The 24763-nt window shown below is 44.0% G+C and overlaps 1 protein-coding gene across 4 annotated transcripts in view; it reads right to left on the reverse strand.

The window, feature by feature from the left end:
• tbc1d22a (TBC1 domain family, member 22a) overlaps nucleotides 1–24763 on the reverse strand; it is a 116763-nt gene that overhangs the window by 62992 nt on the left and 29008 nt on the right. For 2 of the 4 annotated variants that reach the window (XM_028399258.1, XM_028399260.1), the window contains exons 7-9: nucleotides 24101–24229; nucleotides 21848–21913; nucleotides 17818–17932 (exon numbers count right to left, since the gene is read on the reverse strand). In XM_028399258.1, the coding sequence (XP_028255059.1) occupies nucleotides 17818–17932; nucleotides 21848–21913; nucleotides 24101–24229 (310 nt within the window). Of the gene's footprint in view, nucleotides 1–17817; nucleotides 17933–21847; nucleotides 21914–22348; nucleotides 22412–24100; nucleotides 24230–24763 lie in introns of all 4 variants that reach the window. The other 2 variants (XM_028399257.1, XM_028399259.1) reach the window with 2 other exon arrangements.

The following is a 24763-nucleotide window of genomic DNA, read 5'->3' on the forward strand; positions in this document are numbered from 1 at the left end:
GTGTGGGGTGAAGCCCAACTTGCAGCTGCACAAATTTCCTGGGCTGAAACCCCCTTAAAGAGAGCCCAGGAAGCAGCAAGGCCCCTAGTGGAGTGCGCACGCAGACCAGCAGGAGGCGGAAGACCTTTGGTCGTGTAAGCCAGAGCAATAGCCTCCACAATCCAGTGGGAAAGCCGCTGTTTTGAGACTGGCTTGCCCACACATGGCTTAGCCCAGGACACAAACAACTGGTCACTCTGCCTAACACCCTGAGTCCTGTCCAGATAGGTCCTTAGTGCACGGACCGGACACAGCGTATGCAGACGCCGATGCTCCTCAGAGGAGTAAGGCGGTGGATAAAAAGCAACCAGCTCTATTGGGGAGAGAGACCCAACCACCTTTGGGATAAAGGCTGGGTTAGGCTGCATACTGACCCTCTCGCCCCCTGGTGAAAAATGGGTACAAGCCTCGTGCACAGACAGGGCATGAACCTCACCGACGCGCTTAGCCGAGGCCAAGGCCAGGAGCAGCGCTGTCTTAAGAGATACCACCTTCAAGTCCACCTGATCCAGTGGTTCAAAAGGTGGACCAGAAAGAGCATCCAGCACCGTGGGCAGGTCCCATGACGGCATAAGAGACCTAGATACCGGCAATTTACGTCGTGCACCTTTCATGAACTGACACACCAGAGGGTGTCGACCCACAGATTTACCATCAAAACCAACATGGCAAGCAGAGATTGCCGCCAGGTACACCTTGATGGTTGAAAAAGATTTTTCCTTCTCAATGAGGTCCTGCAGAAAGGATAAAATCACCCCCACAGAACACTGAAAAGGAATGGCCTGGGACTCCGAGCACCAGCTCTCAAACACTTGCCACTTAACCCCATACAACTTCCTAGTCGATGAGGCCCTAGCACATTGAATAGTCTCAATGACACTGTTTGGGAGTCCTGTTGAGTTCAGGTTAAACCACTCACGGGCCAGGCCCACAGAGCCAGCCTCCCTGGGTGAGGGTGAAATATTTCCCCTCGTGCCTGGGATAGCAGGTCCCTGCGTAATGGCAGCTGCCAAGGCGTGCCCGCCAGAAGCTGGTAAATCTCCGCCATCCAGTGTTTCGCTGGCCAGTGCGGAGCCACCAGGGTTACGACCAGCCCCTTCTCCCTCACTCTGGCCAGAGTTGGAGGGATGAGAGCCACTGGGGGAAAAGCATACAGGAGAGCACGTGGCCACTTGTGTGCCAGTGCATCGATCCCCAGCGGAGCCACTCGGTCGTGCAGGGAGAAGAACAGCGGACACTGGGCATTCTCCGCTGACGCGTAAAGGTCCACTGCCGCCCGTCCATACCGCAGCCAAATCTGCTTCACCACTTCTGGGTGAAGTCTCCAGTCTGCATATAGAGGGATCCCCCTGGAGAGCAGGTCCGCCCCGCAATTCAGTACGCCTGGAACATGAGTCGCTCTCAGTGACTGAAAGTGCACATTGCTCCAGACTATCAGTCTGTGTGCCAGTGCATGCAACCGCAGAGATCTCAAGCCTCCCTGCCTGTTGATGTAGGCTACCACGGTGGAGTTGTCTGTCCTCACTAGGACATGGTGTCCCCGCAGCCAGGGGAGGAAATGTTTTAGAGCCAAATGAACAGCAATCAGCTCCAGACAGTTTATGTGGGTGAAGCGCATGTGAGGGCCCCACTTCCCGTTCACTGTCCTCCCTTCGTGTGTAGCACCCCAGCCTGTGAGAGAGGCATCTGTAGAGATCACCTTCCTGGCCGAAACAGTTCCCATGGTAGCCCCCTGGGTCAGAAACCCTGGGCTCTTCCACTGGCGCAGAGCCAGTGAGCAGTCCACAGAAACCCTCACCCGTCGATGACCATCTCGGAGAGGATCTAGGCCAAGGGAGGCTACCCAACGCTGAGGCCCTCTCATGTACAGGCGTCCCAGGGGTATCACCACCACAGACGAGGCCATCAGGCCTAACAGCCTCTGACACTGTCTGAGTGTGACTGTGTTGCCCCTGTGAAACAGTGCAAGGCATCCTTTCATTGCCACCACCCTGTCCTGAGACAGGAAAACTCTGCCTTGGAGAGAGTCCAAAGTCAGGCCTATGAAGGTGATGCACTGAGAAGGTGTCAACATGCTTTCTTCCATATTCAGGCGAAACCCCAAACTCACCAGATGTTCCCTGAGAACATCTGTATGGTGGGCCGCCTCTCGGGGTGTAGAGGCTGCGACAAGCCAGTCGTCTAAGTAAGTGGCCACGCGGATGCCTCTCTCCCTGAGTGGGGCTACAGCTGCCTCTGTGCATTTCACAAACACTCTGGGACTCAATGACAGGCCGAACGGCAGCACCATGAACTCGTATGCTGTCCCTCGGAAAGCAAACCTGAGAAACTTCCAGTGTGGAGGATACACTGGAATGTGGAAATATGCATCCCTCAGGTCGACAGATGTGAACCAATCGCCTGCCCGCACGAAACGCAGCAGAGAGGCGTGTGTCAGCATCCTGAATTTGTATTTCCTTAAATAGTGGTTCAGGGCTCTGAGGTCCAGGATGGCCCTCATCCCCTGCCCCCCCTTTTTTGGAACCAGGAAATACCTCGAGTAGAACCCGCTGTGGGCCTCCTCGGGCGGGACAACTCTTATTGCTCCTTTCTCCCTCAGAGTGGAAATTTCCTCTAGGAGAATGTTTGCGGATTCTCCCTGAGCATGAGAAAAGATCATCCCTTTGAAATGAGGTGGAACGGCTCTGAATTGAAGTCTGTAACCCTTCTGAACGGTTCTCAACACCCATTCTGACCGTGTGCAGGCCGCCCAATTCTCTTTGTGCAGAGAAAGCGGGCTGACCGGCAACTCTGTCATATGTGGTACGTTGGCGCCCTCTTGAGGTCGAGGTGCGTAACACCCAACGCCCATCCGCCCCGGTGACTCCTGCCTGCTGCATGGAGGTGCCCGGGCGGACCGCGTCACAGCCGCGGGGATGTTGGTCCCCGCGGGCTGTGTTATAGCAGAGAAGATAGTTGTGTGTCTTAACATATCTTTTTTTCTGCATTTTTTTCATAGTCATAGTCAACAGCGCCCTCGGCTCTCTGCCTGGATGCGCATTGGACTGTTTTATTACAGAGTGCAAGACAGAAGTGCTTGTGCAACACTGAGAATGCTGTCTGTGTTTGTTGGGCACTCGAACATGAACACCGGCCCAAGTGCTGCACTCTATGCGGGCAACGTCCCGCAGAACCCGCTCTGGAACTGAGCTGGAGAAGGGCAGGGCGACCCGTTGGGGGGGCAGCCTGGGTCGGCCCTCCACCTGGGGAGAAGCGGTCAGGCCTGCCGCTTCTTCTTCCTCACCGTCGCGGTAGCGGGTTGAGGTGGTGGAGCGGCTTGCCGAGCATGGGGAGACTGCTTCCTAGCCCATGGGTTGCCAGCGCTTTTAGGGGCTGGAGGGGCTGCCTGCGTCTTGGACACCTTGGGGATCCGATAAGCAGGAGCCGGGTGAGAGACAGCCTGAGCATATGACTGACGCGAAGTGCCGGGAGTAACAGGTGGAGCCCTCCTCGGCAGGCAAAGTTTCAGCGCCTCATCATCTCTCTTTTTCTCCTCACATCTCTTCTGCATGGAGGCAACAGCCGAGCTGAAGAGCCCATGAGGGACGACCGGAGTGTCGAGGAGCTCCTCTTTCTCCTTAGTCGTGAGGTTGGTGAGCCCCAGCCAGCGCGCTCTCTCTTGCAGGACCATAAGACCCATAGCTCTTCCCGTGGCTTGGATAGCCACCTTGTGGAGGCGAAGGACGTGGTCCGTAATGACGCAGATTTCTTCCCACAGGGAGTTATCTGGTTTAGCCGTCATGTCCTCCTCTAATTCCGCCTGGTAGGCCGTCAGGATAGAGGAGGCGTTGAGAGCTCTGGTCGACAGAGCCGCCGCCTTATAACACTTGTCAGTGAGGCTGGACTGAAAGCGGTCTGTCTTGGAGGGAAAAGATGAAACCGAGGAGGACAGGGACGTCTTCGGGTGAAGGTGTGTCGCTACCAGCGGCTCAATGGGAGGTATTTGGCGGATGCCGTTAGCCTCCATCCCCTCGCAATCCAACAGGGAGCTCCCCGAGATGGGGTGTTTCTCGCTGTATGGTTTAGCTTTCCACGTAGCCGCTATCTCATCAAGCAGCTCTGGGAAAATTGGCAGCACTTGTTTCCCCGTCTTCTTTGCTTTGGGCAGCTTCTTGCCATCAAAGCGAGACCTGACTTCCTCGGCTTGAACCGTGGGCCACGGGATGTTGAGCCTTACAGCGGCACGTTTGCACATGTCCTGCATGTCGAGATCCAGGGGAGAAAGCGCCGAAGGGATTTCTCCCATCGCGACGCCCGGCTTTGCAGCCCCGCCGGTGACGCTGAAGTTAGTTTCTTCTTCGTCACCGTCTGATAACAGGAGCTCGGCAGACTCTCCCTCCTCGTCATCAGCGTCTCGTCTCGGGTCGACACGGATAAGGCTCTCCCATCCCTCCTCTGACGGGAAACAGGAGTCTGCAGTCTGGGGAACTGCGTCTGCCCAACTCAGCCCGGGCGGCAGCGCTTCAGCCGCCCCACCCGACATATCCACCCCGCCTTGCGGCGAGGCAGTCTCCGACAGCAGTGGGTCACCGCCGGACAAACTAGCCTGGCGAGCTAGCCGTCGGCGGAGCAACTTGCGTGGGAAAGCAGCGCAGTGGATACAATCGTCCGTGGAGGACATAGCCGCCTGCGCGTGAGGTACGCCCAGACATGCTGCACACACGGGGTGAGTGTCCCAGCTAGACATTTTATTGCCGCAGGGGCAAAGCTTTGGGCTTTTCCCGACTTCAGCGGGGTTGTTAGCCGTGGCCATGACTAGCATAGGGTTCAAGGGCGCTAGCGTTAGCTTGTGCAGCTACTGGTTGTGTTCAGGGAAATATGGCTATTTTCCTGGCTAGCGTGTGGTGAGGTATCGCTACCTGCTGTGGGTATTATTAGCGTGAGCTGTATAGTGGTATTGCTACCTACAGACGATGCTAACGCACCCGCTGTTAGCAGAAGTATCGCTACTTCGGCTGTGACAAGTATTGCTACTTGAGGCAAGAGTATTTCTACTTTCACCGATAGCGTGGAATAGTATTTCTACTATTCTTCAGCTGTGAAGCAACCGTGTCGTGTGGGACCAAGCGCCCGGTGACCGAGATTTCACTCGAATCAGTGGGCAGTTTAGCTAGGCACCCAGTAACACAGTTGTCATCAGGCTTCTGTGAGAAGCGAGAAGATGTGTTTGAATGGCGACTGAAGCTATGTCAGCCTATTATATAGGAGGAGGGCGGTCCCTCCTGACATAGACGTCACTGATACCAGCCCCAAGGGCTGGTGTAGTGTAATTAAAGCTTCTGTCGGGATCACGCAGGGGGCGTTCTCCCATAGTGAGACACGAAACGAATGCTATGAAAGAGAACAGTGCATATAAATATACATTTATGGAACTGCCTCTGTGTGTATGTGTAGTCAAAGCTGAGCGTGTGCCTTCTTGTTATATTATTCTGATGAAACAATCAAGCCATTGCAGGCTGTGAAAGTGCCTCAGTGCCATTTGCCTTGATATAAAATAAAGTGCTATTATTATTCAATACATATTTCTATGCTGTTGTGTTTTCTCTCAGGCAGTTTGTATTATGTCTCATGGTTACATGATACATGCCAATACCGGCTGCAACTGGGTCAGACCTTACAGAACTTTACAATTTTAAAGTATGCGTGATAACTAAGCAGCAGCCTTCGGGGTGTCAAAACTTGTAGTTCACACCGCAACCACTGGGGGCTGGCTCCAGAAGCGAGTAATTTCCTATAGACTCCCAACTTCACAGCAGAAATGAACATGTTTCCAGCCTGGTACAAAAAAACATTCTGGTCTCAAATGATCGGTTCTCTTCTAGTGTCAATTGTACAGGGGTTAAAAAAAAAATGTTTTTTACAACTCACTCGTTTTAATTATATTTGGACTTAAAATTACTCATAATTATGGGCGTTGCCGCTTGAGTGACAGACGGTTGCCGTATCACAGCGCGAGTTTCCTGCTTCCACGATCGCCCACCCCCCTAAACTCTGCTCGTGCTCCCCCTCTTTGTCCGTATTGGTTTGAGTCTTGGCGGATGTGACGCTGCCAACATGGCGGCGGTCTGAGTGTCCCGGAGCATTCTGTAAAATGTCCAGTTCATTCAAGGCCGAGTAGATCTGCCTGCGTAATGTGCAAGACACATTTAGGAAGTGAAAGTTTTCTGAGGTAAGTGATGGATCCGTCCATTAAGCCATTAGTGTGTGTAATATGTGGGTGTAGTTACAAAAACAAACACACACACACACACAGTAGAATGCAGCCAATATGAAAGACATTCAATCACACAAAGATGGAGACCTGTGCTGATGTGTGGACAAATGTCTGTGTCCAGAACCTTTTTGTGTGTGCAGCTTTGTGCTTTTGTGTTTGCCTGATCGTTTTTAGCTGTACATGCACATGGTTCATGATGCAACCAAAAACACCGCACACACCACCACCAGTGCAGCAGCAGCAGCACGGTAAGATGACTGTTTCAATTGCCTCCAATTGCATCAGGTCAAGCGGAACGCGTCTCGCTGGTGACAGAATGATAAAACAGACTTTTTTTTCCACCCAATCACATGACACGAGAAAAAGAGGCTTTGAGAGATCAGAAGCTTCTTGGTAAGGAGAGCTTCAATTTATGGCTTTTTATAGTCAAGTAATTAAGTTAATCTAAAAATATTCAATAACCCCTGCGATTATTCACAGAAGATAAATCATTTTTTGACAGAACTATTTCTTTGGATCATTTAGGAGCTCTATTGCTTTTTATCTGGAGTGATGAGAGAATCTCTGGTAATAAGGGGAAATAAGATCAGGCCGGATGCAGATGAAAGCACAGCTATTGATTTTCGGCTTTATATATCCTATGCAATGACAATAGCCCATCTGATTGTACTGGTCACTTGCACACTGTGGGCCAACAAATGTTATTTTCACAGCACATAATTAAAAACAGCAAACCTGATGCAAGCCATTTCCAAATGATTACCACATGGTTTGATGAACAATTTTTAATAACATCGTTTTACTTATTTTGTAATTATACTTCCTCTGTGACAGAAAACAATCAAAACATGTCTGTCCTGCATCACATATTTGATTTTAGGAACACAAACAAATCTAATCTTTGTAAATGACTTAAACACTTTCTCTGTTTACATAGCCTTTGGGTTGACACATTCTATTTCTGTTTAACAGAACAAAAAGAATGAAAAAACACTCAAATTTAATCCTACGTGACACCAAGACCCACAGAGGCACAAAGAGAAACACAATCCTGTTGTTATTTATTAAACTGTATCTGAAATCAGGGGTGTGCATAATAATTTCTAATCTAATAAATGATAGAGTGAGAGAGGAAGAAAGGAAAGGCAATCTTGTCACACCTTCGCTTCATGCCGCCTATGCTCATTCATAAATAACAAACGAAGAATGTAACGCCGAGCAACAAGACATGCAAATGTGTTTTAAGACTCAGTCAATTCGGGTCACACCTCAGTCACATAATGGGACGCTGACCAGGTCAACTGAGAGCACCCTATTTAAAGGTCCTCTGCAGAAGTCACAGCTAATGTTAGCAACAGCACCCAAGAAGCTGAACCATGAATGGACTATGAAACTTTTATGTGAAGCATTTATAAATTCCTTGACATTTTCTGCAAAAGTAAGAGAAATACTATAAAAATAATTAAATAAAAAGTGAGTGAACTGTTAGAATGAACTTCACTGATGTGTTAAATTCAGCAAAAAGGAAAAGAAATATCTGATGTGCAGGTGAATACTGTACAACCTTCCAAACACAGTAAAAAAAAAAAGACATCAAAGATACCATACTACCATTATGTTTTTCCCTTTTTGAGCTTTAAGAGGCACTCCTAATTTCATGTGCCTTATTCTTCTGCACTCTTCAACTGGAGGAACAGCACTAACTGCCTTTTTATCTCACCTCCTGATATTCACATAAATATAATGGGTGCAAACGCTCTTATTTTTTATTTTTTTTAAATTGAAGTGTTGCGGCATTAGATATCTCAGCACATTTACCAAACAAATAGCAGCCTGAACATTTGTTGAAAGAGATTGTAGAACTGATATTGAACAAGAGGCAGGATACACTCTGAACAGATCAACAGTCAATCACAAATATACTTCTAAGAAAGACGCACCAAGCTTTCGATTGATAGGTACACAACCTCAACTGCATTAAACCTGATATATGAGGATGCCGTGTGTAACCTCGTGAAGGATAGGCAGTGGAACTAAATGTAAAGTGGCAAGCATCAAATGTCTGAGAGAACCAAAGATATTTCAGGGGAATAAATGACAGATATTTATAAAGAGAAAGTTGGAGACAGACAGAGATGGAGGGTCAAAACCACACGGCTGATTCAATTTCTGCTGGTCCAAATGCTATTACTTAACCCCAGAAACACATGGTGATTGTGTTCCAAACCAAATAGACGAGTGGATTGAAGCAATGCTCACGACAGAAAGACAAAGAGAGACTGTGTCAAAGAAAAAATTTCAAACTGTGTATGTGTGTGGGGAACATAAAGCCCGCACCACGTCAATAATCTCACCTAATGATTAAAGCGAGACAAATTAGAGAAAGCAAAAAGTAGCTAGAACAAAGTAGAAAAGACAGTTCTCCTGCTGGATGTCAGCAGCTGCACTCAGGCAATCACTAAGCAGCTCATTAGAGCTAATAACAGACGTTAATCAGAGGGAAACTTAGAAAAGAAGACTCGACCAACAGCGGCCAGACCATGGGGAAAAAGAAGCCGATATTAGTTAACCACCTACTGGCCAAGATCCACTCCACAGATTGCTCGATCTATATGGATGGATACAAACAGGAGGAGAGAGGAGAGGACTGTCACTATGTAACCAAAAGACAACAGCCAAACTGTTGCTCACTGTTTTAGCAATATAATAAATGTTAGAAGCACCAAAACAATATAAATACGTTTGTAATGTATGTACAGTCTAAAAAGTGTGAATAGGTCAAAAATCCAAAATGCCATCTTGAGCTGGTTACATCATTTGAAAGCAGAGTTGCTGCAGCGAGTGAATGTATCACATCAATGGCACATCTGTGCTGTTAAGTAAAGTGCTCACTGCAGGACACAGTGTGAAAATATATCAGAAAGAACATTGTGTGTCTGTGTCAGAAAAGAATAAATCTTCATTTGGAGATAAAGTTCCTGGTGTCATTCAGTTAAGTCTGTTTCCATCGGGCCTGATGAGACGTGGGTCTGTGCACACAGATCACCTCAGCAGTCTGCCTGCGCCCTGTGTTTGTGTGTGGTGTTACAGCCCTGCAGGCATTTCATCACAGCTGACTGACAGTGTGTTTCCATCTTCCCAGCTTTGTCCCTGGGTGCTTCACCTAGTCGGCCTATCTGCAATGCTGCGCGCACACACCCACGGTGACAATGCAAACTGTGTACATGTACATGTGGAATAGATTCCCTGCTATATATTGACTTTCCAAAGGAACATCAAGCACAGTTCTCCTACTCTCTCCGTTACTGTGTCCTGAGGCATTACACACAGTGTGGTCACCATACAAGTACCGTATTTTCACGACCATAAGGCGCACCGCATTATAAGGCGCAGTGTCAGTTACACGGCGTACGCGGAGTCGCGGATCAGCAGCGAGGGTGATGCGTGAAAAAAAAAAACCATCCGGTCTCTTTACATAAACTTCCCTGAGCCACTCCTCGTCTCCTCATTTCTCCTTAACAAAGACTCCTGCTGGAAACATTTCTTTAGGCAGAGTCTTTCTCTTCCATAGGCGGAAGTTTCTGTCCATTACCATCCAGTCCACCACTACAGTCCGTATTGATACCGTGCTGGTCCCCATTCTCTCCACAGTTTGGTTCACGGGGATGTCGAAAGTGAGGTGGACTTCATCCATGTTGGTGATGTGGCTGGGCTGGATGTTTTTGCTGGCAATGTTGTCACTGCATAACGCGGAAGCTGTAATCCGCTGGAAGTTGCTGCACCAGTACAGTAGCATTCAGCTGATTGGTGAATTGCTGCCAGCGTACGTAGTGTACGCTGGCAGCAATTCACCAATCGGCTGAACCGGTGTGTTACGTAGTATCCATCTGATTGGTTCATCGCTGCTAGCGTGCGTAGTGTACGTATGACGTAGCGTTCAGCTGATTGGTGATTTGCTGCCAGCGTACGTACTTTACGTATCATGTCCCCGTGTCTGGTACTCAACCCATAAACAAGGCGCACCGCATTACAAGGCGCAGGGCTGACTTTTGAGAAAATTTTAGACTTTTAGGTGCGCCTTATGGTCGTGAAAATACGGTATAATGATATACTGTACTTTGGCTAATAGTCTACATTAGCAGCATTTGGGTCATAATGGCATCATCTAGCAGCAAGCATCTTCCAAGCTGACACAGAATACTGGAGGCCGGTCACCACAAATATCTGCCTCCAAACTATAGTTTAATGCAGCAAAATACATAAACAAAAATCTGAAAGAAGCCATGTTGGCAGTTTTCCCTCCCTTTTCCCTCACATAATATAGCATGTTTTACAACCGTACAGCTGACAAACTTTTTAAAACAATGTTAAATGTCGAAGGAAAAAAAAGGGACACACAGAGCTCTTACTTCCTAAAAGCCATCTAGAAATGGTTTGTATAATTCAAAAGAGAGCACTAGACAGACACTAGTTCTGCATAAGATATATAGTGATGCAAAGCAAACACTTATCTGCATTTGTAAAAAGCTTGAAACAGCTTCTGGAGAAGAAGCATGTGTCTGAGATCTAAGGAGTCTTTATGTCTTAAAAAGGGTTGGTTAACACACCCACACACCATACACACATATTGCTCTTTGTTCCTCCTACCTTTCCAATACCCAGAAGGACACGTTTGAATTTTTCTGATTTTTCTGCTGGCACTGATTGGTTAGGTGCCTCATTTGTCCCTTTACCTCGGTTTGGCCCTCTCTGGGCGACGTGAGTTGTTTAAATGTCCACAGCCTATTTTTGCTTCAGTAATTCACATTCCATTTGGAGATGAGGCTCTGCTTCTGTTGCAATAAAATGCATTCAGATTTTAAAATATGCTAAAGCTAGAACATTTTTAGGCCTTCAAGGGCCCCTATGCTCACTAAGCACATTATCCTACTTTCTCCAAGGACAAAAACATATGTCCACAAAGTGGGGAAAAGTACTTTCTGATTTTGAGAACTAAGAATTTTTCATTCTGCTCTTAAGTGCTGAATGAATATAGCTTGAAGAGTGCTTTAACATAACAACAAAGGCTCATACTTTCTGTTAGTTATGTGGAATGTGGCAATACTTCACGCTAATATACAGGTCATATTGATGGCATATCCTACTTACATAATACAAAAAAAATGACCTTAGTCTTATATATAACATTTTCAGAAAGGTTGTCTAATTTGAGAGTTTTTACTGGTGGCACACAGCGTCCTGTGTGCACTATTAGTTAGTGCTGTACACAAACCCATGGGCCAACAGTTTGGTTCACTTCTCTATCCTTAGTCTATTTTACATACACAAATATCACATTGACATTCTGTAGAAGATGTTGAAGAAATAAACAAGGAAGGTTGAACCAGATGATCAATATGCATATAAATTAGGGCTACAATAGTGTAATGTTAATTGCTACAATGAGCACGAAGGTATGTTAAGTTGCGGGAAATGCCCAGATGTGTTGTGAACCTATTTATTTTTCTGTTAGTACTGTACCCAGTCATATTGTTCTGAATAATGACTTAAAGCAAATGCAAATGCCTTACAAGGCATTTGCATTTGTTTAAGAACATACTGTACTGAGCTATAAAAACCAAATGATTGATCAGTTCCCATTAATGTTACGCTTAGCTTGCAGATAAAATATGCACTGATTACAAATGTACCTACTACAGTAGCCAAGGTGCGACTCCGCCCTGTGCCCTTGGTCACAAATACTGCTCTACACAATTGCTAAATTGCCAAACAAATTGATTATAAATATAGTAACAGGTCTTTGTGTAGCTGTCATTCAAGTGACACTAGTTGTAGGTAAACTTCTGTATTTTATAGGCTTTGCTTGCATATTTTCTCTGCCTTATAGTGTGCACTGCTTTTTTAAGCTTATTCACTGAAAACAACTGTATGTTGCAGCTGGATATGACAATGATGAGAGCGGCAGGAAAAAGAGAGCAGCTGGCAATCAAAAATAAGTTCAAAGAAAACGTAAGCATTAGTATGATACACTGTCAACATAAAAAAATAATTATTACAAGAGCTTTATAGTTAAAGTGTGGTTCGTACTTTAACATATTTCCTGAGAAACTGGCTTCACAACGCTTCACAGAGAACCTGCAGATGACAGCGCTAAATTCTGACAAACTGTCACTCCTTGAAGCGTAGTATATACGTGACGCTCTTCGTTGGGTGTTTAATCAGACTCATAAACTCTGCAGCTTTCACAGAGTGGTAGGCTAGGCTCTCTACAATATGAGGCTAATTGCTAACATATCCATGACACAGCAGCAACTGGGAAGCTGTTGCTAGCCACTTCTGCCTGCTATGACAGCCTCAAGACAGAGAACGGTGATAGTATACACCAGGCCATTGATCTCTGAGTTGATAGGAGAGACTTCCTGGCTTGACTGCTTCCTGACAGCATAGGGGCATTTTTAAGTCGGCCATTTTTCCCTTTTTTGAAAATCTTGTTTTGTTGTTCTGTTGTTTGTCCCTCTCTGTTATTCACATGCCCTCACTTTTTCTTACTCTTAAGCCTGCCAAGAGACTTTCTGGCTGCTGTTTTTTTTCTGCTGCTTTCTGCTTCTCTTTCACTCAAAGCTGTCAAAAGCTCACCTCTCTTGGATTTTAAAATACTCTGCCTCACCCTCTCTTGCACTCTCTCTCTCCGAGTTGTTTCTCATCTTTCTTCAGAGTGGATCCATACTTAGATACTGGCATGCAGATTACATTATGGATCCACTGGTCAATCAATAGCCTCTCCACATTAAAAAAGGACTGGTCCTGCTCCTTGCCCTGTCATGGCCCGAACTGGCCTTAATTAGAATTTTATTGTGTGCTAATGGAAGAGCCACTACTCTGAGGAAGAGAGAGAAGAGAAAAGACAAAAGCAAAGTAATGCTTCACAGCTGGAGAAGAAGAAACGACAGACTCTCCGGATCAATTTCTCCTTTGACAGGAAGGAGGCCTTGCTAGATTGCTTAAGAGTCCAAGTGGCTACACGGTGTAATTTCTCCTTCCATCCATAATCTACCCATTGGAACTTTTCAATTTGGATTAACACTCGGCTGTTAATGAAAGTTGGTGGCAGGAAGAAAGGGAGGTAGAGTGCTGTGAAGATGGAGAGGCTAAGAAGTCGAAGTCGAGCCATCACTCAGCGTTGCATCATCAAAAGGTAAATGGAGTGTACGCCACTTGAACAAGCACTGCAGTGCAAGACCAAGGCTGTTGTGTGACACGGGAAAAAGAAGAAAAAAACAGAAGCCAGAGAAAAACAAAGTGAGAGAGCGCAAAAGAAAGAGGCTATGACAAAGTGACAGATAAGAACAATAGAACAAAAGGAAGACAAGTAAACTAACACAACCAAACAAACCTACTGTGTGTGGTGGCATCTTGTGGGCAGCAATGGGTGTGATTTCTGTTTTCCTAACACTGCCTTAGTAAAAAAAAGAAGAGTCTCAAACCAGACAGGCTAGACAGAGACATACAAAGAGAATGGCAAAGAAATTATGTCTGAGTCAACACACAACACCCAAAAGAATACACATAAAAAGTCTTGTTCAGTGGATGGATTAAGCAGCTGCAAACAGGTCAAAGTCTTAATCGTGTTCCCATCAGCGAACTGGCTCACATTCGCAGATACTGGCTGTCACTCAAACTCAGTCAAGGCTTTAAAACCGCTCAGACACAACAAATACATTTGGAGCGAGGATTAGAAAATTAAATCTGATGAACACTGAGCAGGAAGTAGACTTGGTGCTCACTAGTGTGAGTAAAAAGGAAACTAAGGCTACATTTATAAAGATACTGTGACATTGGTTTTGTGCATTAAGTTGGCTTCAAGTCTATACTAACACTTTGCTGTAATATTTGCTGCAATATTATCTAAGCCAGACTATTATCTAAGCAGACTATACAACTGAACAGATGTACATGGTTACCCAGCTGAAATCCATATCTGTATTTTTATAGGTCATTAAAAATGTCAGAATTATCACCTGACTGTAAAGTTCTTCTCAGCGTCTCGGGTCAATGTGTAGGTTTTATGACCTGTACTTTATTGATTCAGGTTGACTGACACTCGTCCCAAAGTCATTACAGTAGGCAGATGTTCTGTAAAAAAAACCCTCTAAAAAGCACAATGAGCAATGCTTTCCTAATACTTCACTAACACAGTATGACTGTGTTGTATTTACAGCTCATTTTTTGCTAACCTACTGTAGCAGAGACCCAATAATTACAGCTTCAAACGTGCTCCTTACAATAAGCTCAGTGGCTAACCCTATGATGTTCCAACCTCCAACATTATGGCAATTATTTTAATGAATGCGTGTTTTTGTGTGTCTTCAAGAGTGATTAACATGAGTTTCACCACCTAATGTTATGTTTGCACAATGTGCTTCTTGCTACACATAGTGGGAATATTGTCCTTGTCTTTGAAATGGCAAACATACGGTGCATGTAAATATAGTGAGTCAGACGAGAAAGAAACAAAGAGATGTGTATCTGTGTCTGACCTAAAAACACGTTAACATGTGACTATTTTAATACTTGCCATGTACAGGCCTAATGAAATGAGTTAAGAGGAAAAAGGAACTTCCAGCTTTCAACCTGCAGTCATGAGCTCGTTTACAAAGGAAGAAGGCAACGAGGAAGGAAGAGGAGATAAAAAGACTACAATGGAAGGTAAGAGAGGAAGACAGACAGCAAGAGAGTGCAAGAGAGCACGACAGCACGAGAGAGAGTATATCTAACACTTCCTACTCTACCACAAAGGAACAGAATTAGGCCCACCTCATGAAAGAGCCAAAGCTCTCCCTCTCCCTCTCTCACTCTCTCTGCATCAGAAAACAAGAGCACATAAGAACAACAACAGCACAGCACATCAACCCATCATGTAAGATGCCAGCCAGGCACGTTTGAAGGTTTGTTGGCTGTGTATCTTATTCAAGGCTCATCAGCACATGGAGATACAGAGGAACAAAGCATGGGGTGATGCTTTGAAGATCTGACAAGTCTGACTCGCCCACAGAGAAAGGCAAAGAGAGACGAGAAACAAATGCAGAGAGGGGAAGAGGTAGAGGAGCAAATGAGTCGAGGTGAGAGGCAGAGAGAACAGAAGAACATCCTAATAAAGAACATAGGAGCAAGTGCAGGACAAGAAGTCAAGGGATTTACACATTATTATGGAACAATTCATAAGGGATGGGAATCATGTAAAGGCTCACTCTAATGACTCGTTCATTTGTAAGTTACTGGAGGTCTTAAGACCTGGATCTAATAGCAGTCAATCTTTTCTGAGAGGAAGCGTCAAATTTTCAGTTTATGTTAATTTCATTGTGGAATTAAAACACATTTTTGGTGCTAATGTAGCTACTAATATAACACGCAAGCAGTAAACCTCATCTTAATGAAAGTTGTGTTTTTTTAGATGTGATTTTAGAGGTTGCGGTGCAGATTTAAGTACCCCTACTTTTTTTTAAAGAAAACTGGAAAGAGAAGAAATGCTTAAAAACAAACACTCATTAGCCCAGAGTAAAGTGGTGCGTGTCCAAAGTAGTTTAGAGACACATCTCTGTGACCACAGTGGGTCCACGGAGTGCGAGCTACTCCACAAAGTGCTGCAGTTTCCTCTAAGTAGCTCTGTTCTGAATGTTTCCAAAAGAAAGCTTTGACAGGCCATAACTGCAGCACAAAGACATAAACACACAGTGGATGTACAGTGCGTGGGATGCACAGACAGAGAGGAAGGAAGCATGCAGAAGTGCTTTAGTGACAGCGTGGGGTTGAAATTTCTCTATATACATGTTTTCTATACTGGTGATAAACAGAAAAGATAACAGGAGAAGTGAGCAGGACATTTCCAGATGGAAAAATAAAAAGAGTGATAAAGCAACATCAAATCAAGATCCCCCAAAAATGACAGTGATGATAAGATAACTATAACACAGAGGAAATAAATGCAACAAGAGCAGATCAGTGTGCAGATTAGGAGAACAGAGAAGAAGCAAGTGGCAGCAGCAGAGATACAGAAGTCAAAGTAAACTTGCAAAAGTTGAAAGGTGGCATCATGTCAAACATACGGTAGTTGATTGGGTATCAAATCTGAAGAGCTCCCATCCAACTGACCACACAGACAGCACTAAAGTGTATGCCCACTCAGTCAGTAAACAGGTTTTTTGACGCACTAGAGAGGCTTTACCTTGCCTAGGGTAAGTTCATTAACAGCTGAGAAATTAGTTTTGGCTCAATGTTTTCTAAAAACAGCCCAGTTCACTGCAGGGAGATTTATACTCTTATTTTGCAACCTATGCTGTTATGAGTATTGATAATGGTGTGCGCAAATAGCTGGCACAGTTGTGCCTTAAACTGCATGAATCATGTTGGGAGTTGGAGCTAATAAATGTTGAAGAAGAGTTGTGAATTTCCTGAAGCACAGATTACAGAGAAAGTTGGATAAGTGTGTGTGTGTGTGTGTGTGTGTATGACCACTGAACTGCCCGAGGCAGAAGGAGGCTCAATTGTATGTATTTTTTTCCTGCCCACTGAGAGACACCGACAAGTAATACATTCCAAATATTTCTGGATGTCGGTGGGTAGATTTGAAAACAGGCTCCACTCAGGACTGCAGGTGTAAAGTGGATCAATCACATACTTGCAGTCTTGCAATTACAGATGAAGATTTGACACAAATCTAATAATGTAAGTCCTTAAGGTGACAGCACTGTTTAAATATATATTAAAAACACAGAATTGGAAAAAAATTGATTACCGGTATGATCAAAACAAAAATGCTAAATTATGAGGGAGTGTATTTTTAGTATTTAAGCAATACTAATACAATTAAAATGACGCAATACATATCCCTGTTTTACTGACAATCTCTATATCTCTTCCAACTGCTTACAGTCTGTTCATCTTTGAGGGAGTGTATTTATACTGTCAGAAGAATTAAGTGTGAGAGCAACATAAAACATTCATCTGCGCAAATGTGGCACAACATAAACGCACACAGCAGGAGGGCTCTGGAGAGAACACACACGCCTACACATGTCGTGCTCTCTTACACACATATTGTAAGCACATACAGTCTAATCGTAAGTGTTAACCAGAATGCTTTGATAAACAGAGCTTAAAAACACGTTTAAGTGCCAACTGAGACTGAAGTGTATGTCTAAGTGAAGCACAACAGACGGCAGGAAGATAAGAGAAGGGGGAAGGGCGGGCACAGCGCTACAGGAGGAGCTTATTGGCCAGAGAGATGTGAAAAGAGGGAGACTGTCTCGAGGGTCCCAGGGATGATTTCCTGCTACCTGTGGAGATGAACCGGTGAGTAAACCCTGAGTCTTGCCAGCTACAAAAGGTGCCACTCTGCACTGTAGAGAGTGGCAATGCTTTCAGTGGAGGGGCAGCCAAAAAGAGATGACTGATCATCACATCTAAGCATATCACATAAAAGATCAGGGAGTTTTAAAGTGAAAGGAGAGAGGAGGGATGCTACTCACCGATGTACTCGAAGACGTAGACGACGAAGAACGGCGTGACCAGGTCGTTGATGCCCTGCACGTAGCCGCTGGCTGGATGGCGGATGGCCCAGATGAACAGGATCCGCTCAAAAATCTTACAAAACATACACACGAAGACAGTGTGAAAAGACAACATAACACAATATATTAACTGATAGTTATCAATTTACAATGACTACACAGGCAATAAATTCTAGCTTAGTTAATAAAAACTGAATTTCTGATGCTAATAATTAAGCTTAACCTTCATATTTACAGACATATTTACATATTTAGAAGTTTCAAACACAGAAGTGCACATTGTGGAAGGTGAGTGACAGCAGCAACAATCAGAAATCATTTCAGGCATGCAAAGCACATAAAGAGGAAAAATAGCCATACTGGTTTATGCTAATACTTCGGCTAATTAGCTTTTTTAGCTTTTTCATTCCACGTTTGCTTAACATGTGCCTGTTTGACCTCATCTCAATGAGTGGTGCAATAAAGCTGATCTTCAGATCCTTTCGAAACATTTATATATTTAGTTAGTTTAAAGGCAAACTGCTGCCCTATGCAACAAGTTTTTCCCCATTTTTCTGCCTGTAATTGTGACACATGCCCGCTATCCAGGAAACACTAGCTCAACACAACCACAAGAGGGTGCAAGGCTATGTAAATATCAGTTCAACCACTTCTGTCATTTCTCCTGGTAATTGAACAGAAGTTATCCCTGTGCCCCCGCATTAAACTTTCCTGTAAATATGTGTTTTTACTTGAACTAATGTATACAAAGTTCCTGATCCACTTGCACTGTTAAAAATTTAGATATAAAAGACGAACTTAAGACTCAGTATGGAAATGGATGAGTGGCATCAAAATTTGCAATGAACCATTTCTTTGGCTTTCTGTCATCGCCGAGCAACACCTCATGCTTGAGTTCCTCAGCTGTGTTTTTTTGTGCTCACTTTGAACTGTGTTCTCTGCTTTGGTGTTGGTCTCCTCCCTCCTCTCTTCTTTTCTCATTCAGTTTGTCTCTGTCTCCTGCTCTTCCCCCGAGTCAGTCGAACTCTTCCATCTCCCTCTCTTTTCTTACTTCGCAACATTTTTTTTTTTTGCAAGGCAAACACTTCCATCTTTGTTATGGGTGGCTGTTTAATGCTGTCAGCCCCAGTGAATTACAGGAGGCTTGATGTTCCTCTTGTTTTTCTGGGTGTGCAAATGGATTTTCCCAAAAAGCATGAATACACACTCTCACACCTTGATGTACCACACCTATCAAGCGCCATCTTATTATTTTATTTTGGAGGAATATGTCATGTTTCTGTCACTTTCTAAATAACCTCATAGCTCATAGTTTTATAGAATATAACATGGCCATGGTAATATTTTTGAAAGGTGTGAGCACAAACTTGCATTTTTATTTAAAGCAATTCCATCAGTGAGGAGAGATCGCTACTTTTCCAAACTTTTTCTTTCACCCTCCTTTACCTGCCTCACACGTCCTCTTTCCTTATCAAAGCTGCATCCATCAAACAGGGAGAGGTGCTAGTGATAGTCAGGAGAGTGGGTAATGGGGCTTTCTTTTCATGCCACCTCAAAAGCTGACATGCATATTTCACTTTGGCAAGTACACACAGGAGTGTTGCGAGTGAACCCATGCATGTGCACGCTGCCCTGCCTGCCTTTCACTATGGGGACAAAAAAAAAAAAAAAAGACGCAGACGCCGAGGCAACAAATTCAGGTTTAACTGGAGTTCACTCAGTCCACAAAAGACAATGCTTGTGTGTCCTATAAAGTCAGCTAATTTAAATGCTAATCATTAACTCCAGATAATAATACAGTGCAACCCCTTTTCCTGTTCCCATTAGCTCCAGACCCAAATAAGTGTAATATTAAGAGGTCGAAAGGAAATTGTTACAAGTAGTCAGGAAACTCATCACTGACTTCTGAAAGCTAAAGGATGAGCCCCCTTTGAAAAAATACATCACAGGCTCAATCTGAAATATCCAATAAACTAATCAACAACCGCATTAAACTGCCAATGTGCACTCACGGCTTAGAGGTTTTTCATTAAAAAAAAAAAAAAAAAAAAAAACACAGTTCATCTCTTCAAAAGAACAAAATAAGGTTTTGTTACACAGACGTGTCGAGGTCCTACTGATAAATCCTGCTCATTCAGCCTGTAATCACAATTTGGAGCCAAAAAGTGAATGTTTTCTTTTCACGTTGCGATCTTGTAATTGCTGATTATCAACATCTCCCAAAGACTGTATTGTTCTCTAAAAAACACACACACACACAATAACTCTTAGACACCACTTAGGAAATCACTGCAGAATTGCTTCAATATCCCTCTCTGCCTGAAATGGAACAGACTGTTGACTGGCTTCCATCTTGACTAAATCTCTGGAGCCCCATGAGGGCGCAGAGACAAACAAGTGAATGAAATGAAGCAGAGGTGATTTTCAGGTGGCACCACAGCAAGCACAACCTTATAAAATAAAGGGAGGCTTTGGAGTCTGTTGAATACTAAAATATGAGGAGCGCACTGCCTGAATATTTCAATGGATGCTGGTGGCTTTTATTTTGCACGCAAAGAGGGGAAAGCTGGGTGTGTGGGTGATAAGAAAGACGAAAACATAGCTTCTGGGAGAAGGAAAACAGAAGCAAAAAAACACAAATATTATATACAGTAGCAGTGCATACTGTAAAGACAGCAGGTAGAGAAGAGGCGCCAGCCTCCACATTGTCTGATCTCATTTCCCTCCTCACAGCCTCCAGTTGTATCTTGTACAAAACAGGGGCAATGGGAGATGGCGTTGCCTGGGGCGCTGTGTATGAATTAAAGTCCTTGTGCACGTGTATGAGTCTGTTGAATGTCTCCTCATTTCTTTTCAGTCTATACACATGGATGGCGTGTGTGCATGCTGGCTCACACCTACTGTATGCGCAGGTGTATACACACGCAAAAGGAAGCCCTAGCCACCTCATTAGCCTCCACCTCATTATGGCTGTTTTCACTTTTCTGCTTCTCAGACCAGTGGCTCTATGTACTGTAAGACAGGCCCTCCCAGAAGCACTGTAATAATAAGATAAGCTTAACCCCATATAAATGAATGGAATCAGGTTAATTTCTGTGTTAAGCTGCATTGGGATGCAGAACTGATAGTCCCACAGACCTGCAGCTTACATAATTCTGTTAAAGCTGAGAACCACATTTACATTAAGGAAGCAGTCGATTTTGTTTTTCATACATAGCTCTCCATTTTGGCTTTATTTTTGTAATAATGACATGGTGAAAACATGTCTTATGGTGTAATCTAAGGCTGTAACATCTATAGGCCGTATATAAACTCAATAATAGCATTGCTATTGCTCTCATTTAATGCTACATCCCCTGTCCATGTGTGGCCCCTAAAACATTCCTTTAAAAACATGTGTGCAATTTGATCAAAAGTGTCAGTGACTGCCAAGTACGAGGCAAGACCACACCACTACCTACACTCTTGCATATTACCTAATTTTTCTGTACTGCTACATTAAAGTCCAGCATTAAACAATAGAATCTGCATTTTACATCACTTGTAGGGCTGCTTACACCTTGGGAGGAGACCAATTTATGTGCTTTACTACCGAAAGATATTTGTCATGTACAGTTGCTGATATTCACTATATTACGTAGCACAAACAGCAGATAAAGAGATACCATGCAGAATGAAAGTTTACAGCACGTCATGCATGACATTCTTTCCTATGTGTTTTTAGTTTGTGTCTGTGTGTACCCATTCCAGATCATGCATAGGGTTTTCCATTTCAGACTCTTAGGCAGACGTCTTAAATAAAAACAATTCTTGTGTCATCAACATGCCGCATGCTATCCTGCCGTTTGAACCGATGTGCGCATGTTTTGCAATATTTTGTTTTTATGTTTGTCCCACAATAACATTGTTACCGCATCTGCCTAAGGCCATAAGAGAAGGAAAAACCCTGTTTGGTGAGTTGGTGTGTGTGCAGCTGGAGGGGTCTCACCTCTTGGACAGAAGCTTGTTGAAAGAGGGGAATAAGAGGATTAGTTCTCGGTATGTCAATGTGAATCTGCAGAGAGAGAAAGAGAGAAAAAAAAGACAAACACTGAAGCAACAGGCAGGTTAGCACGGATCTGGCAATCACAGACAGTGACAGAAACAGAGCAAGAGCAACAGTTAGTGGATTGGTGTCCTTGATTGAAGTCAGACTGGGGTTTTGCTCATCTGAAATGGATAGCAGCTGTGGTCTTGAATATAAGGATGTCTCTGTAACAATATGTGCTTGTGAGTGTAACTGTGTGCGAGAGACCACGTCCATGCCATTTCAGAGCATCTACCCCGCAGATGGACAATACGACAGGCATACAGATTCATCACAAGGGAGCCAGGTGGATGCAGGGCAGCAGCTGGAGCCAAGCCAACTGAAACAGTCCGGACTGTTTGTAAGAGTGTGTGACTCAGATTTGAATAGTGTCCACCGTCGGGCCCGCTCTGTACACCTTACCTCTGTAACCTTTGGCTGCAGCACCAAACATTCAGGACTCATCCTAGGAATGTCTATGTGGATCTGACAGCAACATGGGAGAGAAATATGTTAGACACACACATGCACACACACATTTACACACAGGGGTAGAAATACAATAGTTCCCAGAATGCACTCCTGCTGCATTTAATGCTGCTCTCGCTCAGCTATAAGAGGTAAATTGAGAAAGGTGCTTTGGCTAGCATCGCAGGACCTTTGACCAAACAATAAAGCTTTTCAGTGTATTTCTATGAAACTGGAACCTATCAAGGGCAAAAGGGATGGGCAACACCTGTACTCTTACACTTCGCTACTGTGGAATAGGTATGTTACTGCATAATTAAAACTTTGTAGAATCTCACAACTGACCACCATACTTGAGTCACATGTGGTTCATTTAAAACGATGCAACATTTCCTCTCTGTAACATAGGTCTAGATTTCTGCCCTCTAATGACAGCTATTTCTAATCAACACAACAGCTGTAACTGCAACTAAAAACTCAACCAACAAGCTGTGAGGCCATTTCTTCCATCTTCTGATTGCTTAAAAACACCAAAGTTTGATTCATTTATTATTTTACTCTCCTGGGACAGAATGAAGCTGCAGCAGTACTTCAAAAAGCTTTCAGTGCGAGCTGGGACTAGATCCATACTCCGATGTATACAGACAAGCTGTTTGGGCAAGTTACCAACAACATAAACAAAAATGTATAAAAGAGACAGATGGACAGACCAAAACAAGACAAACTATAGAGGCAGATGGATGCTCAGAACGAATGATGGACCTCCCCATATGTGCAAAGTCAAAGACAAACACACTTTTAAGTAGACATACACTGACACCGTATGTATGTATTATTATGTATGTATTTGTACTGACAAAATAAAAAATAAATACAGGAAAAAAAAAATCACTAACCCACTCAATACAAGCAAAAAACAAAACAAAAACATACAAACAGGCACGTGGCACAGAAATTCACCAGAAATCACTGCTCACTCCGGAACAAGAAGAATCTGGCAGAAAAAGAGGCCTTAAGACACGATCCAAACAATCATCAAAACAAAGTACACCAGCTCTCTGGCACAGCACACAGGAGATCAATGAAAAATTGGACAGAATATGAGAAATGTGTGTTTTTGCTATCGACAGCCCACTTTGATGTTCCTTATCGGCTTGAAATGAATGGGAGGTAGTTGAGTGTTAAAATGAGAGTGAGTGGAGGGAGGGAGAGATAAACACTGAGAAAAAGAAAGAGAGAGTGGGGGCGGGGGTGTGTGAGGGACAGAGTCAAAGTAGATGATATTTTTAAAGCCAAAGAGAAGTGTTCGCTTAACGTTTAAGCAGCTCTCTGAAGCTGCTTGTCTATATGCTGTGTGCAGAGGTCGACCGCACTCCCCTCATGTCAACACACGCACACACGTAGACAGACAAAGAGTCCTATGAATACATGAGGGAGACAGAAGAAAGAACACAAGAAAAAAAGCACAGGAAGCACTTCTGCCAGATAACTGGTTCCAGTAATCCTGACTGCAGGGCCAAATTCTGTCACAAACATACACAAACACAGCCTTGTGTTCTGGATTTTTGCTGAGGTAATACATTAGCAACAGGAGATTGTTTTTGTAATTGGAAAAAGGAAGCTTTTTATTCCATGGGTTTGGGACAAGGAGTTTAAAGAAGCTTACAAGTGTGTAGACTTTTGTGGAGAAGCATATGTAGTACATACCTGTCTGTATGTGTCTTGGTGGTGTTCATCATTGCGGGAGTCGTAGTACTGCTGGATAAAGCCGAAATATTCTTGTCTCTTCCTCTGTAGGACGCTATCTCTTCTTTCAGCATTGGCTGGCAGGTAACCCTGAGAGAGGGAGACACCAGCAGACAAAGAAATGACAGAAAGAATAAAAATAGAAAAGGAAGAGAGGAAGAAAACAAGAAGAAATTACCATTTAAAATTAAGAAAAAAAAATCATTTGTCCAATGAGCTGTTAGGCAATGGTAAACAATTGTTTCCCTTCATTGCTGTGGGCTTAATATGGCTGTATTCTGATTAAATAATGGCCTCTCCTCGCTTTATGAGATCTCAAACATTAACATACACAGATACAACAGTGTTCTTACTAGTCGACTATAAATATTAATAGGTTAAAAACAATAAAATATGCATTATTATACATCTATAAGAAAAATAAAATGCATCAACATTTGCTTGGACTATTACCAAAACCACTAAAAACAAAGAATTGCCTGTGAACCAATACACTCGTCTTTTTGTGACATACATGCTCACAGACATGCTTCCACAAGGGACTCATTAATTCAGCTTTGCAGATATTTCAGACTAAAGACTAAACCACACAGTGTTTTACACTGCCTGTCTCTTCCTCTTATT

This window comes from Parambassis ranga, chromosome 2, assembly GCF_900634625.1.
Source record: "Parambassis ranga chromosome 2, fParRan2.1, whole genome shotgun sequence".
In the NCBI taxonomy this organism is placed as follows: Eukaryota; Metazoa; Chordata; class Actinopteri; family Ambassidae; genus Parambassis; species Parambassis ranga.